We start from the raw sequence: 25,951 nt of genomic DNA, 5'->3' as shown, positions 1-25,951 counted from the left end.
TTTATTTTATTTTATTTTATTTTAAACACTAGATTCCAAAACATGAGTCATGGATACCCACCCTGGTGCATTTCTAGTTTATTGTAATGCTACGAAGAATTGCATTGCTGTATATTTACTAGAGATGTTTTACAAAATGCTTTGCTGAGCTTTGAATTTGTTCATTTTTGTATTTGGCTGTAAACACTTTGCAATATACTCACTGTGCACAGTCATGAAAACTAGAGAGCACTCAAAGTTATAATTAATATCTTGTCTCTGTCTTACCAGTTTGTTTAGATACTGAAGTACCATCTTATACAACTGCTGTATTGCAAGAGGAGAGTGAGAGCTTGACAGAACAGCCACAGCAAGACTTTTAGATGCCCTTGGACCTCCTTTCCCTTTCTCCTCAGACTCCTTTCTTCTGTCGCAGCTGCAACTTTGCATCTTTTCCTTTGAGCAGCCATAGTGAAAAGGGATTGGGACATATTTGCTTTCAATAAATGCTCTGTTTATTCTGCTATGACCCTGAATAGAAAAAGCTGGTCTCCTCTGATTCTTGTGAGTACAAACACAAGCTTTACAGATGTGTTTTTTGGGATGATGTTATAGATTTTGCAAAAATGCACCAGGGATACACACAATTTCTCTGTGTAATGTTCTGCAAATGGCCCATTAATGCTACATTACTGCAGCTTATGGAAATATGCTTTTAAATTATATAGAAACTCACAACTGAATGCAATAATTTGTGTAAAAACTCATAATCTATTAGGAAAAAAAGATGAACTGGTATTTTTAAATAACATAGCAGATATTTAAAAGAGAGTTTTGCTTCCCAAAATTGGGTATGATTTAAAACTGAATACAGTGCTGATTCATAATTAGTTTTCTTGTTCTTTTTTCAGCCCACAGCTAGTATTATGAAATTAATGAAATACATACTTTCAGATCTCCTGAGATGTTGGCTCCCGCGAGAATGCCAGTGGCAGCTGGGAAAAAGATGGCAAACACTGAGAAAAATCCTTCTCCACTTCTGAAATCTGGTCCAAAGTTTTCTGCAAATATTGATGCTGCAAATACAGGTGAAAATGAAAGAAGCTGATGGGATTTGATTCCAAAGTTACTTAATGAAGGGGATGAATTATCTAGTCTTTCACGTCTGTACACTTGGGTTTGAATCTGTCTCATATCATAGCAAAGCGAATTTGATTTCCTCAGTCTGATCCCCAGTACGATGTGCTTGTCTGCATCTCAGAGCTACAGCTCCACATTGAAGTGACAGCAGTGTCACTACAGCACTTGCACTTAGCTCTGTGTAAAGGTTTGTGCTTTGCTGATATATATGCGACTCAAACTGCAGCTAACTTTGCTGTCAGCTTCAGCAGCGGAGAGACAGACTCAAAATTGAAGGTGAAATAAATTCCGTTGGTTTGCAAGCCTATTTAAACTTGGGCTAAAGATCCTGATCTTGTGACCTTTTTCAGTAGAATCCTCAACTCAGTATGCAGCCACAAAGAGTGAAGTTACTGTTCTATGATAGACAAGCAATACTTGCCTTGGTAATTAAAAAGCCTTTTGCCTTCTTTTCGTTGTTGGTAGGAATAACTGTCCCAATAAAGAAGTTTGCAATGGCAATAAGGAGAACAATTAGAAGAATAACTTGGGCCTGTTAATAGAAACAAAGATTTCCCCAATGATTTTAATTTACATTGACAATGGAGATGGCTAAATATAAGTGATTGTGATGTTTGTGTTCCCTATGACAGATTACAAATTTTTACAGACCTTGAAAACACTAGGAATTGAGACAGCTGAAGAAAACAAACTGCTATCAGCTAATTACAACAGCAGATAGTTTTTACTAACAGTGTTTATAAAGGAGTTATAATTTAATTTTACATTTTTTTGTTAAAGGAAAAAGGAAAATGAAAAAGTTAATGCATAAATATCATGTATGAGACATTTTTATACTGTTATTTAAAATGTTTAGTTGCAGTGAGTGGTCACTTGAAGTGTTATAATATGTAATTGGTTTTCTGATCTCTTTTATAAGCAGTTCTAAGCTTTTGTCACAGCAGAATATGAAAAGAGGAGTCCTATTCTAGAACTGATTCCTACATTCTGAGGTATTTCCATTTGTATTTCCATTTTTAATTTTTTAATTTAAGATAAAGGAATAGCAGAAATCATCAGAGATTATGGAATGGACAGAAAATGGAGCTTTCCTGCTAGGCAGAGCTTTGGAGGGTACAATGACAAAAACATTGTTTTAACTGCTACTTATTCTGTCAAGCTGCTTCAAAAATAAGGACAAAAAGGGCACTTACTCAAGGCTTTAAATGATGCTATGGATTATGAAAATCAGTATAAACAAGCATCTGTGGAACATAAACTTCCTTTTTCCCTCTTAAATGAATGTTCAAGGAAGAGCATAGAGTAGTAGTGTTTTCACTGAATGTAATGATTAAGCTGCTTTGCTTTTAGAAAGGTTGGGCGTCCCACCTGTTGTACAGCATTCCTCACGCGTTAACCCTGCACATATTCTAATATATTCTTTGCTTGTATTTAGTTTTAAAGCTTTACCTTTGCTTCCCATTCCATGCCAGCAACAGAGATGCCAAGAAGACATACAACAGTTATGGTACCTATTATTCTGATATCATTGGATTCATCTACCATTATTGAATCACTCTCCTGAAAAGAGTAAGAAATACTATTAAAACCAGCCTTTCTCAATCAAACTGGTGGGGTTAGGTAACAAGGTGAAATAAAAGGAAATGAGTTGTCATAGTTTAATTAGTTTCAACGCTTCGTGAGACTAAGTATTCATATTTCATGCTCCAGCTTGCACTTAGCTGGGGTTATTTGGCTATCTAGTTGGATGGATATCTATCTCCTTTCCTGATTTTTGAGGCTCTTGTTGCAAAATCATTAGCATATTCATAAGACAGAAATAATGGAGAAGCACTCTGTCACAGTTAAACAGTCCAGCATCTTTCCTGTTAAAGACATTGCTTAAAGTACAGCTAAAAAGTATCAGAATTTAAATATATACTAAAAAAAAAAAGCCCCAACTTAACAATATACACGAAACATCTATATTTACCTTAAGAAGCTCTACGACTGTTTCAGCAAATCCAACTACATACATAGCAACTGCCACAGCGTTTGCAAAAGCAAAGATAAGTCCTATAGATCCACCAAACTCTGGACCTAGACTTCTTGAGATAAGATAATATGCGCCACCTGCAGGCAGAAATTATGCTCAGTGTTTGCTTCTTTTTCTCACATAATACCACAGGAATCTCTACTTTAAACCTAACAAACATAATAAAGATTAATAGAGGACACTCAATAACAAGGTATGTGCTTTGTACTGGCTCCACCTTCAGACTATTCTGAATGCCCTTCCACTGCAGTAATCCTTCAGAACACGCTAGCTTGCAAAACTAGATCTTCAAACAATTTTTCATGATACATAATATATGTAAGTTGCTCTGAAAGTAATGCCACTTATTTATTTCCATTTATTTATTTCCATGGAGACTACAACAAATACAAAGAGTGCAATAACACTGTTTGATATAGCAAATTCTCGGCTACAGAACACTATTTTTGGACATAGTCATCACCATTAGGTGTGCATTTTCACCAGTGATGAACAAGAGTGCATGCTGTGCTTATAAAAATTGCACCAGTGCAGGTGACCTACTGTTTCACAGGTGCTATGATGACATCATTGCTGAAATCTACAGCCCACCACTTCACTGTGCTCACTTCCAGTGTTTAGGCTCAATAAGTGTTCATTAAGCACTGACGAATTTCAATGGGTGCAATTTTTTCCATGTGGAGGAATTCAATTCCACACCTTTCCTTCATATACACTTCCATGTCAGGCACCATTTTGTCAGACTGCCCCTCTTCTGCCATTTGTTGCACAGCAGAAACATGTAATGGAATATTGGTCAGAAGGTTTATCCTCTACTGTCATACCACCAACATCTGCCTCTGACACTGTAGGCCAATATATTAAAATACAATGCATTACTTTTGGAGGAGCCCTCTGCAGAGTAGAGGAAACTTCACCTCAGGATAATTTCTACCTTACTTAGATCCATCCCAATTTAGCATGTATAATCTTATGCTATGATACATTTTTAAAGCTCCCACAGAGGAATGCAGTGAGTCATTAATCCTTTTTTGTGTGTCACCATAAATGGAGCATATTACTTTGCCAGTTAATTATTTCATCCCCTCTCACTTAATATTTTTTTGCCAATAAATGTTTAAGACTATAAATGTTTTAAATTACTGTTGTTCCACTGTGAGAGATCATCCCAAATATATTTATTCATTCTTATTTTGCTTATAACATACTTATCTTAATTCCCACTTTTTTTCTAATTCAAATCTGTAGAATTCTGTATTTTTCATGAAATGATTTTCACTTACCTCCTCTTACTACTCCATTAGTGCAAATGGCAGACATGGAGATACCTGTTAAAGTTGTTACTACTACGCTCAGAGCAATAACTATGATTCCAAGACCTGAAAGATTCGAAAAAGAGAGTATATTCAAGTATATTCAAATACCTGTTCTGCTTAAATGATGTAGTAGGAACTTGCTGTTTTCCACAGAGGTTAGCATGGACTGGTTATAACTTTAAGGCTCTGAAATGTACTGAAATGTTTTTTGATAAAATATCTGATGTGTGCTCTACTTTTCCAGAGTAAATACTTGCTCATCTTCTAAGGAAGTAGCTGAAATGTAAGGAGTATTATAAAGAATTATACTGGAAGGAATTAAATTGAAGATATCCATCGATCTGCATCGGACTTAAAAATAAGAGGAAGAGTGCCTCTTGCTTGTTTTGTCCAAGGATGTCCAACCTGAAAGGCTCTGAATAAGAAAGACCTGCTGAAAGGTAAGAATGAAAAAATTGCAAATCTAGATGCCACTCCTCACTCTGCATTTGGCAGGAACATCTGAAATGTACTTCAGAGACTGAACTGAAATGTGGAATTTATGAAAAGTGACAACTCAAACATGCAGTTAATTGTGATTAGAGTTGTCTAGAATTGTTACCTCTGAGTCCTGTAGATCCATCGTTTGGTTTATCATCCCTCTGGTTTACATCATATGAAAAATAATACATACAGATCTTTTGGAGCTTGAAAGCATTAGTAACCCTAAAGATTTTACCTCCACGGACAAACCCATTAGTTGCTATTGCAGAAGTTGACAACCCAGTAATTGAGGTTACCATCGTGGCGAGGAGAATTATGATTACTCCAAGACCTGTCAGTAATAAGAAGATAAAATTGTTTACTCATGTTCCATGATTCCTACAAATCATTCTCTATTTAAATGGAATTTTCAGGCCAGAATCAGAGCAATAAATGGAAAGTTGGTTTGTTGACCATTTGGAATGTACAGAACGCTTACAAGGAGCCCATGTGCTGGCAGAAAATTATTCCTATCAGTCTCTGAGCAGTTTCTGATAGGAGTGCCCTAGCCAGAACCCCTTTATGATTTTATATTTTTCTTCAATAGCCAAGTGAAATGAGCAAGCAAGTATTCCTTGGTCTGAAAGCTTCTATGTACCTTTAATATACATCCTGGCTCTTCAGGAGAAGAGATTAACCAGATTTCTTGTAAGAATGTTTCTGTCTTTCATCAGTTAGTTAAATATTGAATTGGAGACAGACTGACTGTATAGTTTCAGAATGAGCCAGGACAAGGAATCTATCAGGTAGAGAAGCAAGACCTGAGTGTGATCCTTCAACATCCTTATTTGCTAGGCTGTCAAGTGCTGTGCTAACCCACTCTCCCATCTCCTTCTTTCCCTGCAAAAAGCAATTTTACTGTAACACAAGATCAAGATTCAAATGTGGAAATGTTGCTTTCAAGATGTCATTCATTTTAACAAGTAGCCTGTAATGGATAATCTTCAATAATTTAGCATCCTTTTTTAGCTGACATCAGAAAATTATATAATTAAATGGAAACAGTTAAATATCTGAAGATCAATATTACTGACAAGTGAACTTGATTTCAGTAAGACTTTGAAATTTCAGTATGTTTCCAATCTTCAGCCATATGGTCAAATATATGTTAACTTTGTGAAACTGTGCTAGGTGTCTAGTTTGCTTTAGATTCCTAGAAACATCAGTTGGAATTGACTTCTGAAGGTGTAGAGTTCAGCCTCTCAGCCAAAGCTGAACTATCACCAACACTGGATTAACTCAGTGATAGCTTTGGATTGTTGGATCCCCAAAACCTCCACTGATAAAGATGCCCCAGCCTCTTTGGAGTTACATGTTAGAGTGCTAGACGACCCACCCATGGAGAAAATATGTCTTTATGTCCTGTCTGCACCTCCTGAACTACAATTATAGCCTTTGCTTTTGCTGTGCTTTCTGGAAATATGGAGAAAAGTTTGGCTCTATATTTGAAGAGTACTTTCTTCTTTCAAGTCTGATGAAGAAATAAGATACTTTCTCTCAAATTTATAGCTTATATTCTCTTTTCTAGCTACGAGAGAAGAAAAAATTAAAACAATTATCATTTGGAGAAAAACACTGAATCAGTTCTTAGTTTTATTTGAACTTACCAACACTTATGCAGTAGCTCTCTTGTTTCTGTAAAGTACAGAGCTTTTCAGTGTAGAACTGAATATATTGCCTATAGCAGTATTTATTGACCAGGGCTTCTCCAAATTGAAACTTGGATCTTTCAACTAACTTTCAGCTAGAACTACAAATATCCTGATTCATCTGCTGTATTTCTACTTCCTGGTTTCTAGATCAGATTACTAACTTCTATTCATACTGTATGGTTATAGACATCCAGCTTGTGAATGAATGTTTTTTGCTGCTTAAATTACAGACTTGTTATCACAATCCTTTGAAAACAACGTAACACAGGGATATAAATGTCTTATAGCGCAACGTAGAATATATAAAGTGATTTGAGCCTCTAATAAATCACTTTTACCCTATTGATTTCTGAACCATTTTATAACAAGTCATACACTTATTTTGTATGAGGTCCACATTAATAAAAAATAATAATCCAAATGGGCATTTCTTTTGGTCAGCTACCACCGCATGTTGCATAGAAGGATCTTGTTGAACTGTGTACATTTTGTGCACAAAAAGTGGCTGAATATGACTATTGCAGAAGTTGACAACCCATTAAATCACTAAAACAACCACTAAACAATCACTAAATCACATTAAAACAACTATTAAATCCTAAATGGAACATCGGAGACATTATTCTTAAAGTTGTGCCAAAATTGTTTGTCAAGTACACATTTGTCCTGAAACTATTTTACTGGAATTTTGTATTAGATTTCACAGGTCATGTTGTAAATGTATATGTTAATTAGGGGCAGATATTTTGCTAATCTGATGAGTAATATCTGCTTGGGAAGACCTTAATATTAAAAAAAAAAATAATAAAATTACATTTAAGAAGAAAAATGCATAAAATAATTCAAGTGACACAACCAAAACATTATTTTAAATAATCTAGTGTAACACAATTGTAATATTTGGGGCCACATTTTCAGTTAGCATAAACTTGGTGTCTTGGTGTCTTTGGTTAACCATTCTATGTTTAGGTACAAATACAGACTGGAGAGTATCCAGATGTTACATGAAAATACCAGACTGGTTGTGGACCTTATTCTTATCAGAATCAGCCTGTGCCTTTTGTCCTACTTGACAATAAACCCAAGGCTCTGTTTTTTTCCTTCTTAGAGCTTTTTCCCCAAGACAGCCTATTAGGATATGGAAATTCTATCACTGCTCTCTTTAAGTCTTGGCTACAGATTTAAACTCATTGTTTACAAGACATTCAGAAAACATACTGAGAGGTTATCCAAATAGAATTTCATGTTTCATTTTCAGAAGTAGTAGAAGTAACATCCTTAAATAAGACATGCAATTTTAAAAAAGCAATAGCAGGGCAATAAACCATAGAGAAAGAGGGTCTGCTTATCAATGAATTAAAATGGTAAAATTAAACATGAGAGCAGAAATCTGCTACTGATATTGGTACAAATTAATGCTAAAATCTGATTAAAGTTTAGATTGAAACCAAGGTGTATGGCTGCTAAGTAAGTTGTTCTAAAATGAATTACTCTTGCCTGTGGCTATTCTCACACCTCAAAACAAAGTAATACTTCTTGATGATCTCAATAAGTTACTAAACTGCCCTTAAAAACTAATTTTGCATGAAACCCCTGAGCAAAGTCTTGGCAATATTAAGATGCAGAGTTTTCATGGCAAGGCATATACTTATGAGTGCCCTGGGCTGCATGCTCTCATTTGGTATGCATCATAAAGTCAGCAAGCACCCCTTTGTCAGGCACAGTGCTGGAGCCATGCATGGAGCACTGCAAAAGTAGGTAAAGTTCTTCCGTTTAGTTCTGGAGCTTTTATGGTGTTGGCTTTTTTTCCTACTTGTGCCTAGAGGTTTGTTGCTGGATTTTATTTATTTTTTTTTCCTTAATGAGTATTTCACTTGTATCTGTTTTTTTAAAGCTCAGTCTTCCTCAAACAAAACTTTTGTAAAGTTAATGTGTTTTGCTGGAAGTTACACCTCAGTCAGGCAAAATTCTGGAGATGTTTTCGTTCACTGTTTCATTTCAACCAATAACAAATCAATCAGTGATGATTGCATTCTGTCTTTTGCTTTGAGCAGAGTTTTGTCCAAGATGTGGTGAGTTGAGGCCCAGAGGCCAGACTTTGGACTCCAGCTCATGTCTACTCAGTATTTCCATTCTGTGAGAATACAAACTGAAATACTTGCCATTGGTCCTTTGGATGGGTGCTTTTTATGATGTCTAGATGTTAATCAAAAATTAGGGCTCCATTTTAATTTTAAGCATGTAACACACTGACACTGCTGTCATGGTTCTGTTTATGTTTCCTCACAACAGCAGCTATCAAAAGGAAGTTGTGCCACACAAGAGTTAATGATACTTTCCTGGGCTGCTTCTAGTTGCGGGAGGTTCTTGCTATGTTTTGAGCCCTTTTGCATTGATTGCTCAACATATTGAATGGAGCCCCTGAGGCCCAGTCTCCCAGGGGTACAATGTGGGAAGTGGGTTAATTAAAATACAGTAAAGAAGCAAAGATACAGCAGGCTATGAGGTGTACTTTGTTAACAAAAGTGGTAACAAAGTTTTAATAAGTGTAGTATCTAGTGCTCTGCTATAGTTAAAAATAAAATCCTGATGAGATGAGACCTCCTTCCAATTCTGTTTTTGTCTTTGCAGAGAAGTGTGAAGAAGTGTTGTTTTTAATATGCAGATGACAAGGTTTGGGATTCACAGATAAGCAAAGTGTGAACTCTTACAGGTTAATTCTGTACACACGTATTAGAAATTGGCTTGAGTCCCAAAGTTTACATCTGTTACAGGATCTAAATACAAATTTCACCAAAGCTCAGAAATATTCAAATGTGATGATCATATGCATAGTTAACAGATCTATGCCTCTAAGCAGTAATTTGGCTGGTAGTCTGGAAAATTCCAATAGTTTGGAGGATTAACATATTTTACCCTGGCAAGCATTTGAAAACATTATTTATTTCAACATGCAAATACACATCTCAGATTATATATTAATCACAGTCGTGTATAGTTTATCCTCTTTATCCCTTTCACTGTTGAAAATGGTATTAAATAAGATACATACCAATTCCTGCTTGACCTACAATCCAGGAAAGTCGAATAAAAAGCATCACACCCCAGATATTGAGCATGCATCTTACCTAGGTTTTAAATAAATAATATTGCATTAGCATAACACTGAAAGTAGTGTTATTCGGAAACATGATTGTATGCAGTGAAGGCTCTTGGAGACCACCCCAAACATCCTTCAATTATACCTCCCTCTCTTCTTAAAAGAGCTTGATATCATAGGACTAATCTTACATTTTATTTTATGTTTTGAAAATGCAGAAAAGTTTCTCACCAGCACACCCTTCACCCATCCAAACTTGACAAATCCTGTTTTCTTTTCTTCTTCCTTGCTGGCTGCTGCCTCATCTCCAGCAGTGCTTTCTCCATTAGCCACCCTCTCCACTGAGCCAGTGCTCACAGCTATGTTCTGAAGGATCACAGAGAAAACAAACACATTTTTGTGTTAAAAAGACGTGGAATAAGGGAAATCCAAGGAAAATTAGGCTTTACTGTCTCATGAATAGAGGGCAGTACTCTGCTGACACCAGGCATCAACAGGTGGGCTTGCTAGCTGAGAAAAGATGATAGAATCACTTAAGCAAAGTAAATGTATTATTACCTGATACTAAATTGGTTTTATTGTAAACTCTGTTCAACATATATTACGTTGTGTTGATATATTAGTAGATCACCTAATATAATGAGGGTCTCATGCCTGTCTTTTGTATTCTGCTGCAACAATTTATGAATGTTAATAAGTATAGAAAGAGGGATAATGACTGACTGGTGAAAAGAGATCTACCTGCGTGGCAAATAAGTTGTGAGATGAACCCTGATATTTCCCATTGGTTAAAATACAAACATAATTTCAGAAGCAAATGTCCTCAAAACAGCAACACATTCTTGAAAACAATCAGAATTACTGGTGAAATGTGATTAGTAATGTGGTAAATGAATAACCCCTTATGTGTTTTATTCAGCTCTAGTTTAACTGTCCTAGGTAGGATTAAAAATCAGCATATTTGCCACATAACTAGAATAAATAGCCTATAATTTTGGATCTTTCACATTCAATTACAGACTTCAATCTGTACTTTATCTCATCAGTTCTGTTTAGCACCATGATATGTTTCTTGTGGCCTGAATAGGAATTAGTCACAGTGCTGAGGTTTATACTTCCTGTCATTGCTGTTTTCTTGTAAAAATGTTTATACAAAGTTCTGACTAGCTTTGCACTGAATTAGAATTAGATTAACTGTTGCTAAATGTTGTATGGGTCCTGTGCAAAGACCTTCAGGAAGGACTGTGTGCACTGTCACACTGCCTGGCAGACGTTCAGGAGTGTGCATCACTTCTGGAGAGGAATCAAGGTGCTTTTAGGGTTTGGAAAGGTATGAAGATGTTTCCAGATTAACTAAATAAGTCACAGAGGGGAACCATCTGTGATTCTGGGAAACAGATGAGGTTTTTAAATCTTGCTTAAGCTTTAAGGCTTGTTCTGTATTTACATAGACTTAAAAAAAATAAATACGATACAGGCATAAAGACCAGTAGTTTATGATATTTATGCTCATGTTTGGATTCCTCATGGATAGATCTCTAGCCACCACAGTGGAAAATTTTAGAATGCCTTTGACACAATAAATTTAGGCTAGTGCTCACAAATGAGAAATAAGTGTCTGGATAATGCATTTTGACATTTACTCAAGTTGGTGAATATGCCCTTTGTGATTCTAAGCGAAATGGGAATACAAAATCTATTGAAAACCTGTGACTTTGAGCTCCTGAAATATTTATTTTTGACAATTCTCACCCTAAAATAACAATGCTGTGTTTGCTCTAAATACAGTAAATAATTAAAATGAATTATGGAGAATTATCAGAATAATGTTTGTTTGTTTGTTGGCTTGTTTACATACATGGTGGTTAGAATTTCAAAGACAAAAAAAAAAAAGAAGTGTTCAGTGTTTGCACTTGAAACAAGTTGTTTCATTCACACTTTGAATTAATTTGTGCTCTCACATGCCATTATCATAAATTATGGCCTTAAACCTTCCATAAATGCATTTTAAATTGGTGTGCTTTAGTCAATGATTGGTTATTTACCAAGTAGATGTACCCATGTCCCTCATGCATTGAGTATGTGGAATAAAAGTGGCAGGATAATTTGAAAATCTACCCAAATCAGAAGTTAACTTTGTTATTGTTGTTGTTGTTGTTGGATTTCTTGTGTTTTTGTTTGTTTGTTTGACTGATTGATTGATTTTTAAATAAAAAAGAAAAAATCAAGCACAACATTTTCCTTTCCATGTTTCGAAACAGATTAGCCTTCACCTCTCCTGGGGATAAAGATGATGAGCTCATCAAGTCATCATAACAAGTGTGGAGAATAACCAAGATGAAGAAAGGTTAGATAATTTCTTATGTAGGATAAATATTAAACCCAAGTAATTATCACCAGCCATCAGCTGTGAAATAGCACTTGGACTATTTTTTAGGGATTTAATTGGTGTTTTGTGGCTTAATATGTGCAAAAACTGACACATCTTGCTAAAAGAGGACACATTTGATTCCAGTGGTGTGGGAACTAGATATCTGAAGTTCCTTTCAGCCTGCCTTAGATTCTGACATTTGAAAAATTACATATTAAAATGTATTAAATATTAATATTTATCTTCTGAAGTTAAGCCAGCATCAAAGCACAATGGGAATGGTTATGTGATGTTTAGAAATCTGAAGTCAAACATATGCAATTTCTTATCAAAATTTGGCATTGGTTTTTGACAAGACAGCTGTCTTCAACAATTTGAGTTTCAAAAAAGCTGGGGAGAGAAGGAATTGCCTTGGGGTATGGTGTAGTAAATCCAGACTTTAGTGTAAAGAAAAAACGATTAAAGCATCACGTCTAGATGTGCATCCTGGGATATTAGTCTAACCCCCACCACACACACCGTGGCATTTCATCCTCTCCTTAAGGATTGCTAGAGAGCCTGTTACAGGTTCAGCTGCACATACTGCTCTCGCCTGTTAAAACGAGCTCAGTTTTTTCATACTGTCATAGTGCTCATCTCTACTAATCTACTCTTTGGTGATCTCAGATTTACGTATTCTTCAGAATGCCTAAATTACCTTTGATTGCATTTTTCTTTCTGTGGTGCTTTTCAGGGGGAAATCTTGAAGCACTTAGCAAAAACATTAGAAAACTAGATTTTTATGGAATCTCTCTTGAAATTCAAGGCAGACCTCAGAGTACTTTGGAACAAGCGAGTCGTACTTCTGGTAGTGCCTACTACCTCCTGCACTGTTTCCAGAAACAGAGCCACTATTGTAATATCACTGTACTTTTTAACCTGGCACTGCTGAATTTCTTCTATCTTAGGAACTATCCTGTTCAGTGCTAGCTTGAAAACACCACAAAGGTCTGTCAGTCAAAGGTCACAAAATGAGTCTGTGGGACAGCCAGGAATGGACTTCAGCCATGCTAATGGTGGGTTGTTTGTTCCAGTGCTGTGGCCAGTGGTTCTCAAACCAGGGCCTTACTGCACGTATGGGCACAGCAAATTGCCAGCATAACAAAAATCTCATTACCACTGACATTCACTTTTGTATTGTGAGAAGCATAAGATTATTCTTCCATAAGCTGGGTAATAGAAAAAGTATGAGGACAAGTGAGCTAGACAGTGCTCTCTTCTCGTCTCTTGCAGTCCCAACTTGTGAAGCAATTTTCCATTCATTTTATTCTAGAATGGAAGATGCCTTCTTTTTAACCTTCTCTTGGTGAAAATTGTAACAAACCCTAAGCAATTTGTCTGTTTGTTTAAAACAAACAAACCAATCTGCTAGCCCAAATGAGATACGCAACAGCAAAAAACCTGAATTTTCTGGTGGTGGTCAAAACTGAAAATCCCTTAATATGCTAATGTTCAGTACAAGTTCGTTTAGCACTGTGTTCAGAGCCAAAATACACTATTTTTCCCTCTACTGACTACCATTGATGTAAATTATTTCTGTAACAGGAAGTTTCTTTTGAGCATGGAAATGTGTTTAGTTCCTTGAGTAGCAGCTTACTCCTCTGCATATCCGGCAGAGCAGAATTCATATTCACCCCTATTCACATCCACTTTGCATTCATTTATGGAAATATAAATGATTACTCAGGTAACCTGTTTCTCCTTTCTATGTAAACCATTGTATGCAGGTTTGTGGAGACCTTAAAAAAATTGGACTGTAGACAGTTAGCTGTCTTAAATGGATAAAGAATCAGGTCCTAATTTTCCTACTATTTTTTTGCTTGATTTCATTTCTTTTTATTGATCCTATTTAGAATAGGTGACTCTCCAAAGAAATAGAGTTTGAGTAAGGTCTGGACCAAAAAATAGATGCTTATCAGAATTATTCAGACCTCAGAAGTACGTAAAAGAGTGGATAGGCAATGAGAGCATTTTTTTTCTGTGAAGATCTGTCATTTCAGTATTGCCTGACACAGAAAAAGAGTGAGTGGTTGTTTGTTTGTTTGTTTGTTTGTTTGTTTTGTCTGCCCATTGACATTTTCAGTGTGTTTGAGTATAGTGGTGATCTCTTTCCAGCCCTGTCCTGACAAGCGCACAAAAGAAACTCAAGAAAGGTTTGATTTTAGTTCTGTAAGTGGGAGTATCCTGGGATCTCTCCTCTGCTTTTTTATGAAGAATTTATTATTACAGCTCAAGGGGAAAGAATCTAATTTCATCATAGTCAGTTGAGTATTGCAATTATTCTGGTAATGCTTAACAGTAGATTTTTGAATAGTTGAATTGTTTCAAAATGCTTACTCTAGTTGTTCTTATCTTCCAAAAGTTCTCATTACAGTTTTCCATGCTATTTTGCATGGAGGTGATTCCTGGAGTTTGGAGTTTGAGCCTTAAAAGCTCTATAAATAGGTGAATTTTGCTGAGGTAGGATCACACATGGTAGTGAAATTCTGATATCTGATATATAATGTTGCTATCTTATCAAATTATTTGCAGTGGAAATTTTGAATCTGCAAACCCCAAAGATTATATGTGACCGTTGTATTTTCTTCTGGTAAGAAGGTATAGAGGGTGACAAACCTAAAAGCTGACGAGCTCTTCTGCATGATAGGTTAGAAGCAATTCAGCCAGGTTATTCTTCTATGAATACTTTATATGTGGTCATTCAAGAGACTCTGCAGGTTCTTCCCAAAATCATTGGTACAATGACCAAGGACTAAATTCATTCACTGATTGGTACCTAAAAATTGTTGTCTACTTTTCTCTCTTCAGATAAAACACTTTCCACCTCAGCATGTATGTTCTCGATTCCTTCTTGCTATTTGAAGGGTTTGTTACTGCAATAAACAGGTCATGCTTTGATTTCTGATTTCTGGTTGAAATTGCTTTTAATGCACATAATATGTTTTATAATAGCTATAGCTATATATTTTAGTGAATACAGCAGGAGTTTGTGAAACTTTGTTACATATTGATGTTAAATTTAAATTTGGAATAAGTGTGAATTGTGTAATTTGTTTAAATTATGGGTTGATATTCATCATCTGCCATCTTAAGTGAAACAGAAGAAATATGGTAGTTTTACATTTTTAGAGAAGATTAAGCTATGATTTTCTGCTAATCAAGTTCATTGCTATCTGCATTTAATAAAAATATTTGCTTTAAGCAGGTTATAGGACAGAAAACATACTGCAGCTACCATAGGAAATATGGTGATTAGTTGTACTTTTGTCTTGGACAAGATCCACAAATTTAAGGACCTTTTCATATTAATAAACAGAATTAACAGCCTGGAAAATGGAACAGAGAAAAATCAAAAGTTTCCTTTTCACTTACCTTTGCCAGTTGTTCATGAATTTCTAATAAGCTTGGTCTGTTGAGCTTATTCCCACTGACGCTGCCAGTGTTTCGATAATAATCAATTTTAGGAACTGGATCCATGGTGTTATGGCCAAAAGTTTGTAGATAATACATTTTATGGTGAGTATCACAGGGATGTAAACTGGCTTCTGTTTTCTCCCCATTTTGAAGGAAATTGTCGTATAATTCTCTTTTTCCTGGTCTGTAACTGATTCTCAGTCTGTTGTGTGCTTCCTCAGTAAAAGATGTTTCTTCATAATGTGGTGGGTCAGAGCCCATGTCCTCTTGGGATGCTTCATTGCTGTCATGGCTTTCATTAATTATGTTAACTTGAAACCGATTTGCATTTGGATCCAAGAATACATTTGGAGAATTATTCATTGACATCTTCAGGAATGAGACAGACTTAGGTCACTGAGTCTTCTGATCTTCTGTGGCTGCAGGTACCACTCTTCTAGCTGCAATAAAGGGCCAGTGCTGTTACAGATGAAGTCGTTGTTCTCAAAGTAATTAGCTTCCTAAGCAATCTTCCTAAATTTGTCCTCTGTGGTTCTGCCATTAAAAACATGAAATCCATCTACTGTTTATGTTCCACTTACATATGACATCATAATTCTCCCACAGTCTATAAGTACATTGACCTAAAAGGCTTGAATCAAACACGCTTTTTGAAATTAGTTACAAAAGTCAGACTTCAAATTTCAACCATTCCAGTCTGGCAACAGTTTATAAGCAGAGAATTAATACACTGCAATTCATTTATTTTTTATGTAAGTAAAATTAATGACATATGAAAGAATAGATCAACAGCCGAACCATATCCAAAAATAGCACTGGGTTTGCCAAACTAAATAGATGAAATATGAATCTATAGTGAAATATTAATTATTGAGAAATATTAACAGTAGGCTTAGCATTGAAAGGTTCATAGAATTTTACTGTTTTGCACTTGTACACTCAAGACACCCTTTAAGAAAGTTTGATAGAAACTGTAGCAAGTCATAGAATCCCATAGATTAGGAGTTTAGGAGTTTTATTTACTCCAGTATCCTGCTCAAAGCAGATTGAACACTGAATGTAAATCAGGCCTCTTAGTGCTGTCGTCAGTCAAGTCTCTCAATTCTGACCTGCAAAGATAAATTCCAGAACTGATGATGGCAGGTATTCTAATACACACTTGTCCTGTCGTGATTTTTCATGTGTACCCAGTTAGAACCTGCTGTGCTGTGCTTATTTCACAACCATCATCTCTCTCCTGCTGTGTTCTTCAGGAAGAGCCTGGGTGTGCCTTGTCAGTAACCTCCCCATAGGTACTGGGGGCTGCATAGCTTCCCTTAATACGTTTTCTTCTGGTTAAACAAGCCCAGTTTGTTTATGTTCCTGCCCCTGACTATGCTAGAAGCTCCCCAGGTGATGCATGCAGGTTTTTTCTAGGTTCTCTCCTACATGGGGACAGGTAGACAAACTTAGAAGCTGGCTTTCAGGTGCAGATTGATGAGTGTGTAAAAGAGGGGAATGATCACTTTGCTTGGTCTACCAGCTATGGTCCTGTTAAAACAGCTCAGGACACTGCTTTCATTGCTCCCAAGGCGTGTTGCTGACTGTGCAGGCTCGCCAGTCACTGCCTGCAGTGCTGCTACCTGCCAGTGAGGCCCCATCCCCTACAATGCAGGAGATTTTCTGTCCCAGGTGCAGGACTTGCATTTGTCCTTGTTGAATGTTAGAAGATTCCTGTTGGCTTATTTGCCTAGCCTGTCTAAGTCCCTCTGAATGGCAGCCTGTAACATATAAAACCTGCGCTATCTGCTTCCCACCTCCACTTTTCCATGCAGATCCCTCAAAAACAAGCAAACAAATAAACAAAAACCCCAAGAACAAAAGGGGTACTAATATTTAAGGCCTTTAGTGGGTTAAGTATCACTGCAGCAACTTGTGGGATGGCCTACATGGCCCTAGAGTGGCATGCATCTGACCTGTTGTTTTTGAGAAACCAAGATTATATAGAAAGCAATGACAATGCATATGTTTTTAATTATTTTTCAAAGGAGATGCAGGAGTGTGATTGTATTGACCTGTATAACTCAATAGGAGTCTGGGTCTAACAGTTTCGCTCTGTTCTGACTAAAACTGACTAAAAGCCTATTTAGATATTGAAAATTTGCAAGTTTGCATAATAGCAGAAAGGTCTAAAAACAAAATACATCTATAAAAAATAATATGTGAACTGAAAATCTGGGTAAACAAGCCCATTAGAATAATTCTTTTAGAATTTTATACTTTCAGCAAGAGGTTGGACTAGGCACCCTCAAGATATTGCTTCCAACTTAAAATTTTCTATGATTTTGTGAAATGCATTTGGCTCTGGCACTGCAAGATAAAACACTGTGTTGATATTTAGACCTTGGCAATGCTTATTTTTGTCTAAAATCGTGTATCAAAACTATAATTCGAAGAGCAGATAATCAGATGTCCTCCAACTTCAGTGTGAGGTACAGCTAAGGCATATTTCCTCCCTTCTTCCATCAGCTATAAATGATAATCTGCTGTAACCTCCCTGAAATGAAAGCACTTTACAACCCTCTCATATTTCTGTTTTCCTGCTTAACATTTTGTAAGCTTCACAGCAACACATTACATTTATTTCATTCCTTTCACTTCTTCTGGTTTTGGATGATCTGCATTATTATTATTACCATTATTACACATTTCTCATCATAGTATTCTGCTTCCTTCAACCTTTTATAATTGTAAGAAAGTGTTTCATCTTCAGGCATGAAAGAGTGAAAATGAATCTTTTGTCACTAAGTCACTGAAATTAAGTTTGTTTCTGTCCCCATGACTGAGTGAAATCACGATTCTTTGATAGCAGTGAGACTTTTGCTACCAAGTAAAATAACTGTAATATCACTGTCTTATTTCCATAATGTTACTGTTTGGCTAGGAAAATAAAACTTCTTACCTTTCTGTTGTTCTTGAAAATAATACTTGATTTCTTTCACAGTGTATTTCCAGGAGTCTCTCAACTGTTACTTGCCATTAATTCTGCATTTAATATTCTATCATTATTCAAAAATTATCAAATTTACCTTATTCAGGATAATTTAACTCAACCTTGTGTTTTTAGGGAAGGACAAGCTGCCTCTTTTATTCATGCTTATAGCATGTCCCTCACTTTTAAGTATTCCAGACTGTGCCTTATTGGTCAGATTTTTCTTCTGCTTAATATATTGAATAAACTGTCCAATCCCTTACTTTCAAAACATTTCTAGATGGTGATTTAGAGAAGCATTCTAGCTTGTTAACTATTAACCAGCAAATGTACCTATCCATTACAATTACTGGCTTTATGGTATTGCAAAATTGCCAAGGGGGCCCAAAAATACTTCTGTTATCTCCATTTCCCTCCCCGCTATGTCTGATGCTGTGCACAGATCATGATCTTATTTTTCAGTCATGCATATGTTGTAGTGCAGAGAACAAGAATTTATAAAATGCTCAGAGTGCACTTATGCAGAAGAGGTTCGGTGAAGCCAGTGGGATCCCTCCTGTGCTCTTTAAGAGACACTGGTGGGTTTCCTTGTCCCACGTGTGGTTTTGAGCTAATTGCTCCTAACTCTGTTCAAAGTTTTACTCTGTATACTTAAGGAAAGCCTTTGAAAAATTAGGTTTTGTGCATTTCTTCTGGGATGGTTGACTGTGATGTTTTTCATGGATACAGGGAAGGCAAGAAAGAAATTGCAAAGTTTTTAATCATGAGGGAATTTGGTAATTGCTTTCAGCAACAGATTAGGGTCAAAAACAGAAGAAGTCAGTAAGTAGTGGGGTTCCTCAGGTATGTTTGCTGTACTTGCCATGTAGTTTAGAGATAACTGAACTATATTTATCCCAGATAACTTAAGTACCTTCAGCATGCTAACCTGACAGCACAGGGCTCAGCTTTGCTGATTAGGTGTACGTAAAAAGAATGACAGTGTTGGGTCTCTGCAGTGGATGATCCTATCTAGCAAGAACAGATCATGTGAAACGGCGTATCAGTATCTGCCTTTGGTTTTGTGGTTAAATTAACTAGGATAAATGCAATATGCTGAATACAGACTCTGAGAGTCTGGCACTTTTTTCTTTGGCAGACTGAAGCAGTTTTAAAGCTCTTACATTCATACAGTTATTTATAATTTAGATAAGCCAGTGCAGATGAGTGTTGTCTGTACCTATCATTCTTCAGACAGAGATTGTGTCCTTCCCTGTGCAGTCTGATATTTCATGTTCCAAATGGCATTTGAGGTTCACTGTTTCACTGGCTGCCACTGCCTAGTATACACAGCAAAAGGAACAACATGTATTTTGCATGTGTATTATGTGCAAAAGAAACCAATCCCTGTAACTGGTTTCTGTCTTCTTGTTGCAAACAGAGCTGTTTAGCAAAAGTGGCAGTGCTTAAAATTTTGTTGACAACTTTCTTAAAAGTGAAATTGAATTTCTGTCAAGTACTATCATACTTGCTAAACAGCTGTGTATTTGAGGGTGACCTTGTGGTTTTAGTCTCAACTTTCACTGTCAGTTCTTCTGTCTTGATAATGATTTCCTGTGACCAGTTTTCCCATTTGACACTCAAGATCATACACTGTGCACGGATGTAGGAACACAATGAGAAGAAACAGCTGAGGAGAGGAGCTGGGAGGTACAAAGATTTCCATGTAGCTCTTGGACCCTGGGCACAAGTGAGTATGTGCAGTGTGAGTGTCTCTCTGTTGGCCTTGACAATTGGTCTAATTACTACTGGGAGCTATTAACCAGACAGAACAGATTGCAGTTAATAGTACAACAGGTGAAGTTCCAGTTTAAACTGACTCATCTTCTGTACCCAAGGAAAGTAAAAATTGACATGCCTTGACCAGTTCAGTAGGATTATCAAGTTAGTTGCATAATGTTTACTTGGTCTCTTTCACCTTAAGGTTTTAACTCCCTGACATTGGGAGAGTGGAACTGTGGCGTTCTTAATTCCTACTGGACTTTTGAATAGGTAATGTACTTTGAAATACTGCATGTGTAGAATACAAAATATCCTTAATGATGTTTGTTTCCTTTCCACTAGTTCGGTTTGTCTTTCCACTGCTGTAGAATTGAAGGAAGACCTGTTCCATCAAGACGTACCATCAGGTGAGTGGGAGGAAATAGAAGTATGCATTGTTTGTAGGAGACCACTTAAATGTTTCACACAGGAGTTGCAAAGTACGGGTTCCTTACAAACAGTAATTGGTACAGCACATTCTCTTCTTGAGAGGCAAGAATTGAGTTGATGTTCCTCTCAGCTTAGCAACATAGACACATACAAATGGGCTACTTCTGTGTTTGCAACAAACATTTATTTAACAAAATGAATGCCACAGATACCAACACATCTCTAAAATGTATGTATGCATGTGTAACAAATGTACTAACAGTTGGTTTCCAAAATGAAATCAACATCAAATTTAAGGCAGGATATCATATGACTTTTCATGCAAGAGCGTATTCAAAGGTCCCTTTATCCAACCCCTCAACTTCATCTTCCCACGTTGAAGAAGGCATACTACTATAGGGGTCTAGCAAGATTTTGAAGCATCTGATAATTAGAAGTCCTAAGAAAACACACAAAATCCCCACAAAGGCGAAACCAGTTTTTTGCTCCAAAGTCAGAGGGAAGGCAGACATTTCACTGACGCTCATGCTGGCTGAACTGTTGCTGCAGTAATTACTGCTCATCATTGGACATCACATCTTGGTGACTCTGTGGGATTTTCACCTCTGCTGCTTCTTTGCCTGCATAGAAAAGTGAAATCAGTTACTAAATGGGGTGTATATGCCCGAGCTCTGTAGCATACGAACAGTTTGAAATCAAAAACAGCTTGGATTTTTGTAGTGTCCTGTTTTTTTTTTTTTTCACATTTAAGTTAGTGTGATAATATTGAAACTTTTAGCTCCTACTTACCATCCACTTACTAACAGCAGACTCACAATTTTCTGGCGTTCTATCTCCTCAACAGAGTAATCTCACACATGGCTGTTGCAAACAGCATTTTGTCAGACTGGGCATAAGCCTGCAGATTTTAATTAGACAATACTCACAAGGTATCCACCTGGATAAATTAATACATTTTCTGGAATGGCTTCACCTCAGTCCTTAAACTAGTTCTTAAACTCATATTGATCTCAAAGGGAATTTCAGCCAAGTAATATGAATTTTGGTCATGTAATTTAGCTTAGAAATCTAAATAAATAGATATGACTTGCAAAATAAAATGGTGTGTGCAATTCTAGTCTTGGGCTCCATTTTGAGCTGTGCAAGAATTGGAAGTGAATATATTGGTAGAACTGCCCTTTACCTTTCTCTACACGTGTCCATGCAGTGGGTACCACTCAGTATGTGATCCAAGCCTGCCTAGGAGCATACACTGTTGAAACATATGTTTGAATTAACCCTTTGAGCCACTGTAGTGATGTTGCAGCCATGTGCCCACAGTATACATAGCTCATATATGGGCATACGGTATGTACATCTTCATGTAACAGAAAAAAAAACACACAGATCACAATGTTCTCTCGTGCGTGAGGAAAGATTAGTGGAAGAAGAAATTATGCAAATTCCCCCCCCAAGTCTTACTCTCATTTATTTATTCTCCTTAGTCTCAACATTTTCACAGACATTTCAAGATCAGATCAGAATGTGCTGAGCTCAGGGGATTGACCCACCCTGCCATCACCACCAGGAGAGTTTTGTGTATTTCCAGAATACACATTTCCAGAATGAAAGATTTTTGTTTTTATAGTTTTAAGGTAATCTGATGTATAGATTTAAGTTGGGGGGAGGGGAGAAAGAAGGGGAAGTTGTTTTGCTTTATTTTAGGTTTTCTCTCAGATACTGAAATCCCCTCTCTCTTACATCTCAGTAAGCAGCAGAAAGATTGGAAGGTTTGGGACATCATATCTACCAAAGGACAAAGGCATTTTTATTCTAAGGCTAGAGCTTGGGGTTTTTTGGCTCTTTTTAACACCTATTTAACTAACATGCCTCAGGGGAAAACTCTTTTGTTAACATTCAACCACCTCCTTCCCCAGGGATTTCCAGGCATCCATTTATTTCTTGGCAGAGTAATTAGGCCACTCGAAGCTCTGTGCTGCCATGACTACACTGATACTGGTACCTGCCCTAGCCAGTTCAAAGAGAGCTCCAGTATCTCTACTCGGTGCTGCACTATAGCCATATCTCGACTAAGTCTAGAGTTAATAACAACAGAAGTAAAAATAAGATTTAGTATTCCTGACAATATAGAAACAGGCAAAACTTTTATGTTGTCTGTCTCCTTTCTTACTTCAGAAATTGGTGGGATTTTTGTATATGTCATCCTAAAGAATGAACATTTTAAAACAAAGATGAAAAGATGGGACACAACTCTTTCTTCTTCTCTTTATGCATTAACCCTCAACATAGTAGGTATTTAATAGTGTGATTTTCTATTACTTTCTGAATACATTTTCTAGAGCATAACAACCATCTATTCTATAGAGCTGTATGTGATCCTTCTTTTGAATGACATTCTGCCCTTTGGGTCAACACTGTTTTAATTCCTGTTAAGTTGGAGAAAAGATCTGGATATAGCCTACAAGAAAAGTAATGTCAACAGTAATCAATATTTACTTTCTGGAAATATAATACCACATGCTGCACAGGTTTTCATTGTTTATCCTTCCAGTTTTTCTGTAAGTCTGACCTTGTGCAGAAAAAATATCACAAATTGGTGTCAGAAGTCAGTTGATTTGAACAAGAGCCAGTCAAGAAAAGTTATCCTTCCAGAAATCCTAGGACACTGGATTATAAAAACTAAATGAAAGGCTTGTGTGGGAAAATGAAATTTAGATGCTACCTGAGAAAGACAGAGCTCACACCTCCCCCCAAACCAAATAACCCAAAACAAACAAAACAACACCACAACCAAAAAGAAATGAAAAAACCCACCAGAGCATTGCTATCTTGAAAGATACATAGAAAAAATCTCCCATGGGGAGCCCTACATTGGAGTTGAGTCCTGGGAAATGTCACACTAATTTTGCAGGATATGCACTTAAATTAGTTGGATTTGTTTGTTTATCAGACATTATGGTACAAGTCTCTGCAAGGTTTGACTGACACTGAAACATGGAGCGGTTATCTTAGTCTTATTTGGCAAGAGTTTGTCTGAAATGGCTGCATGAGAAAACATTGGGTATTTTCTTCCTGGGGAAATGAAATCTGGGAAACTCCAATACACGGCTTTGTGTGCTTCTTTCCCCTGTCCTGAATTTCATAACTTGTAATTGAAGCTTTAAAGTTCGCAGAACATTCTGCTCTAATTACATATCCCCAAAACTGTGGTACCAAATTGACCTTGAGTGCACTTCCATTGTTTTCACACTTTAGTGCTGCATACAGGTTAGATGTCCTTTCCCAGTTAGTCAGTTATCCTTTCAGTTGCTGCAGAGTAAGTGTCAAATCATGAGTCAGAAGACTGTGCATGCTAACTAACATGGCCTGCATCCAAAAATTCTTGAAGATAACCTCTAGGGCAATGTGATGGGGACAGGCATTAAATCAGTTAGAATCTGCAGAGTCATTTTGTAGGGTCTGGTTTCAGACTGATGTCTCCTGACTTTTTTATAGGTGAAGACTACTCATCTTTTGATTTACTGCCCACATAAAAACACTGGCATAAAGAAAGGCTCCTTAACATCTTGCTGTGAGTAGAAAGGCCATTGGAGGAGGCCCTTGTGAGACTGGAACAGTGAGTCTGAGAGAAAATAGCAATGAGGAAAATAGCTTGGCACAGAGACCACTAAGGTAAGGGGAATGGAGTTGTGAGCTGGGGATGCTGGCTGTACCTGTGCGGGATGAACAGCAGTACCATGGCATTACGCACGGATAGTCAGCTGGAAGAAAACTGTTGAAACTCTTACTAGTCTAGTGGATCTCCAGACCAACTCCGCCAGTGTTTGGTGTGGATTGAGATTCCCAGTCCCTGCTCTTTGGTCATCTTTTTCAGATCCTCATGTTTTGAAGGATACTGAGAAGATTAAATAATTCTGGACTATCCTGAGAAAAGTGAGAATTTCCCTTATGTTTTGAGTTTCAGCCTTTTTCCCACAGAACCCCTTTGGGGTTCTGGTTTGGTTGGTGATTTTTTGGTTTTGTTTTTGTTTTGTAGTGGCTCAATAGTGTAAAGGAGTACCTTTGACAGCTGCTCAAACTGGAAGCATTCATCCCCTTGGCAGGATTAAGCCTCAGGTCCTGAAAACTCAGTTCATAAACTAGAGCGTCTTACAGAATTCACTAAATTAGTTGCCATCTGTTCTCCCTTAGGATGTACTGCAGGTCCAGCTGCTGACGCTGGTCATTCTAAAGGCACTTCAAATAGTTTCAGTCCAAGGTTTACGTTTCTGAGTAACAGCGAACATAACTTGAAAAGGTGTTTGTGTGCTTAGGGACAGAAACCGGCATCTTCTGGGAGTTTCAGAAGCGTCATATTTGTACTCAACTATTTGGTCAAAGAAACTGAATTTCAGGAGTGCTGTTACAGGAATTGGGCATAGGAGGTGATAGGGTAAGAAGATTATCAGCGAAGACGACCAAATGAAATAGAGATCAGCATGAATTTGGAATTTTCCAAGGGGTCTAAACTGAATTAACAACACATGGCCAGAAATGCTGCAGAAGCAGCTCTGAGCACACAACCAACCTGTCATGTTCATGCACACTCTGCATGCCTGGGTTCCGTACATTGCTGGGGAGAAAACTGCTTTCTCAGGGTGAGGTTTCTAAGGCAGCAGACAGGTAGGTGTAAGGTGGGAAGGCCGGGGCACCAATGCCCAGCAAATGGAGCACATTTAACTGTTGTGTGAATGTAGCAAAGCACCCCCCGACATGCAGTGTTTTTGCAGCATGTAATTCAGGGTAGAAACGACACTTTTCCACATAAACTGCATTCCCCTGCAGAGAAGCAGCTGGGCAGTGACATTTGCAGCCTCCAGGCAAGCAATGAATTGCAGAAATGAGATTTTATCCTTAGTAGATAGACAAGCCCGGAGTCTCCAAGGAACAAAAGACCCTGCGCTATGCACTGTGCTGTGAATTCATGTATATGCGGTCAAGGTCCGGATAACGGAGGCAAGAAAATAAAACGTTCATCGGTGCCACCCTTAACTTGCGAATGTGGAAAACCGCTACCTGTTTTCCCTGGGGGCATGCAGGCTACGAGAACCTTAGGACACCGAGCACCCGCCGAGCAATCGTTGCCCCGCCGCTGCATGTGCAGCTCCTACTTTCTCCGGCTCCGCGTTCCCCCAGGGCGCCGCCCGCACCCCGGGGCTCTCGGCCGCCGCCGGCACGGCCCC

The 25,951-nt window shown here is 37.4% G+C and overlaps 3 protein-coding genes across 3 annotated transcripts in view; 1 reads left to right on the top strand and 2 right to left on the bottom strand.

Annotated features, from left to right (window-relative positions):
* Nucleotides 1–20,705, bottom strand: part of SLC12A1 (solute carrier family 12 member 1) — a 48,615-nt gene extending 27,910 nt beyond the window's left edge. Inside the window, exons 1-9 of the mRNA XM_031555305.1 lie at nt 18,510–20,705; nt 15,527–16,008; nt 9,976–10,110; nt 9,697–9,772; nt 4,438–4,533; nt 3,092–3,231; nt 2,569–2,679; nt 1,551–1,651; nt 928–1,066 (exon numbers count right to left, since the gene is read on the bottom strand). Coding sequence (XP_031411165.1) covers nt 928–1,066; nt 1,551–1,651; nt 2,569–2,679; nt 3,092–3,231; nt 4,438–4,533; nt 9,697–9,772; nt 9,976–10,110; nt 15,527–15,937 — 1,209 coding nt within the window. The 5' untranslated portion in view covers nt 15,938–16,008; nt 18,510–20,705. The remainder of the gene's footprint in view (nt 1–927; nt 1,067–1,550; nt 1,652–2,568; nt 2,680–3,091; nt 3,232–4,437; nt 4,534–9,696; nt 9,773–9,975; nt 10,111–15,526; nt 16,009–18,509) is intronic.
* A 175-nt stretch (nt 20,706–20,880) lies between these two features.
* On the bottom strand, nt 20,881–21,349 carry CTXN2 (cortexin 2). The gene has a single exon (XM_003209451.4). The coding sequence runs from the start codon at nt 21,293–21,295 to the stop codon at nt 21,047–21,049; it is 249 nt and encodes an 82-aa protein (XP_003209499.2). The 5' UTR covers nt 21,296–21,349; the 3' UTR covers nt 20,881–21,046.
* Nucleotides 21,350–24,291: 2,942 nt separating this feature from the next.
* MYEF2 (myelin expression factor 2) overlaps nt 24,292–25,951 on the top strand; it is a gene marked incomplete at its 5' end in the record, with an annotated part of 24,650 nt that continues 22,990 nt past the window's right edge. The window contains one exon of the mRNA XM_031555218.1: nt 24,292–24,401. Coding sequence (XP_031411078.1) covers nt 24,292–24,401 — 110 coding nt within the window. The remainder of the gene's footprint in view (nt 24,402–25,951) is intronic.

The sequence above is a fragment of the Meleagris gallopavo genome, chromosome 12, assembly GCF_000146605.3.
Source record: "Meleagris gallopavo isolate NT-WF06-2002-E0010 breed Aviagen turkey brand Nicholas breeding stock chromosome 12, Turkey_5.1, whole genome shotgun sequence".
NCBI lineage: Eukaryota > Metazoa > Chordata > Aves > Galliformes > Phasianidae > Meleagris > Meleagris gallopavo.
The sequence above is the reverse complement of the archived record's forward strand: the minus strand, read 5'-3'. Positions and strand labels throughout refer to the sequence as shown.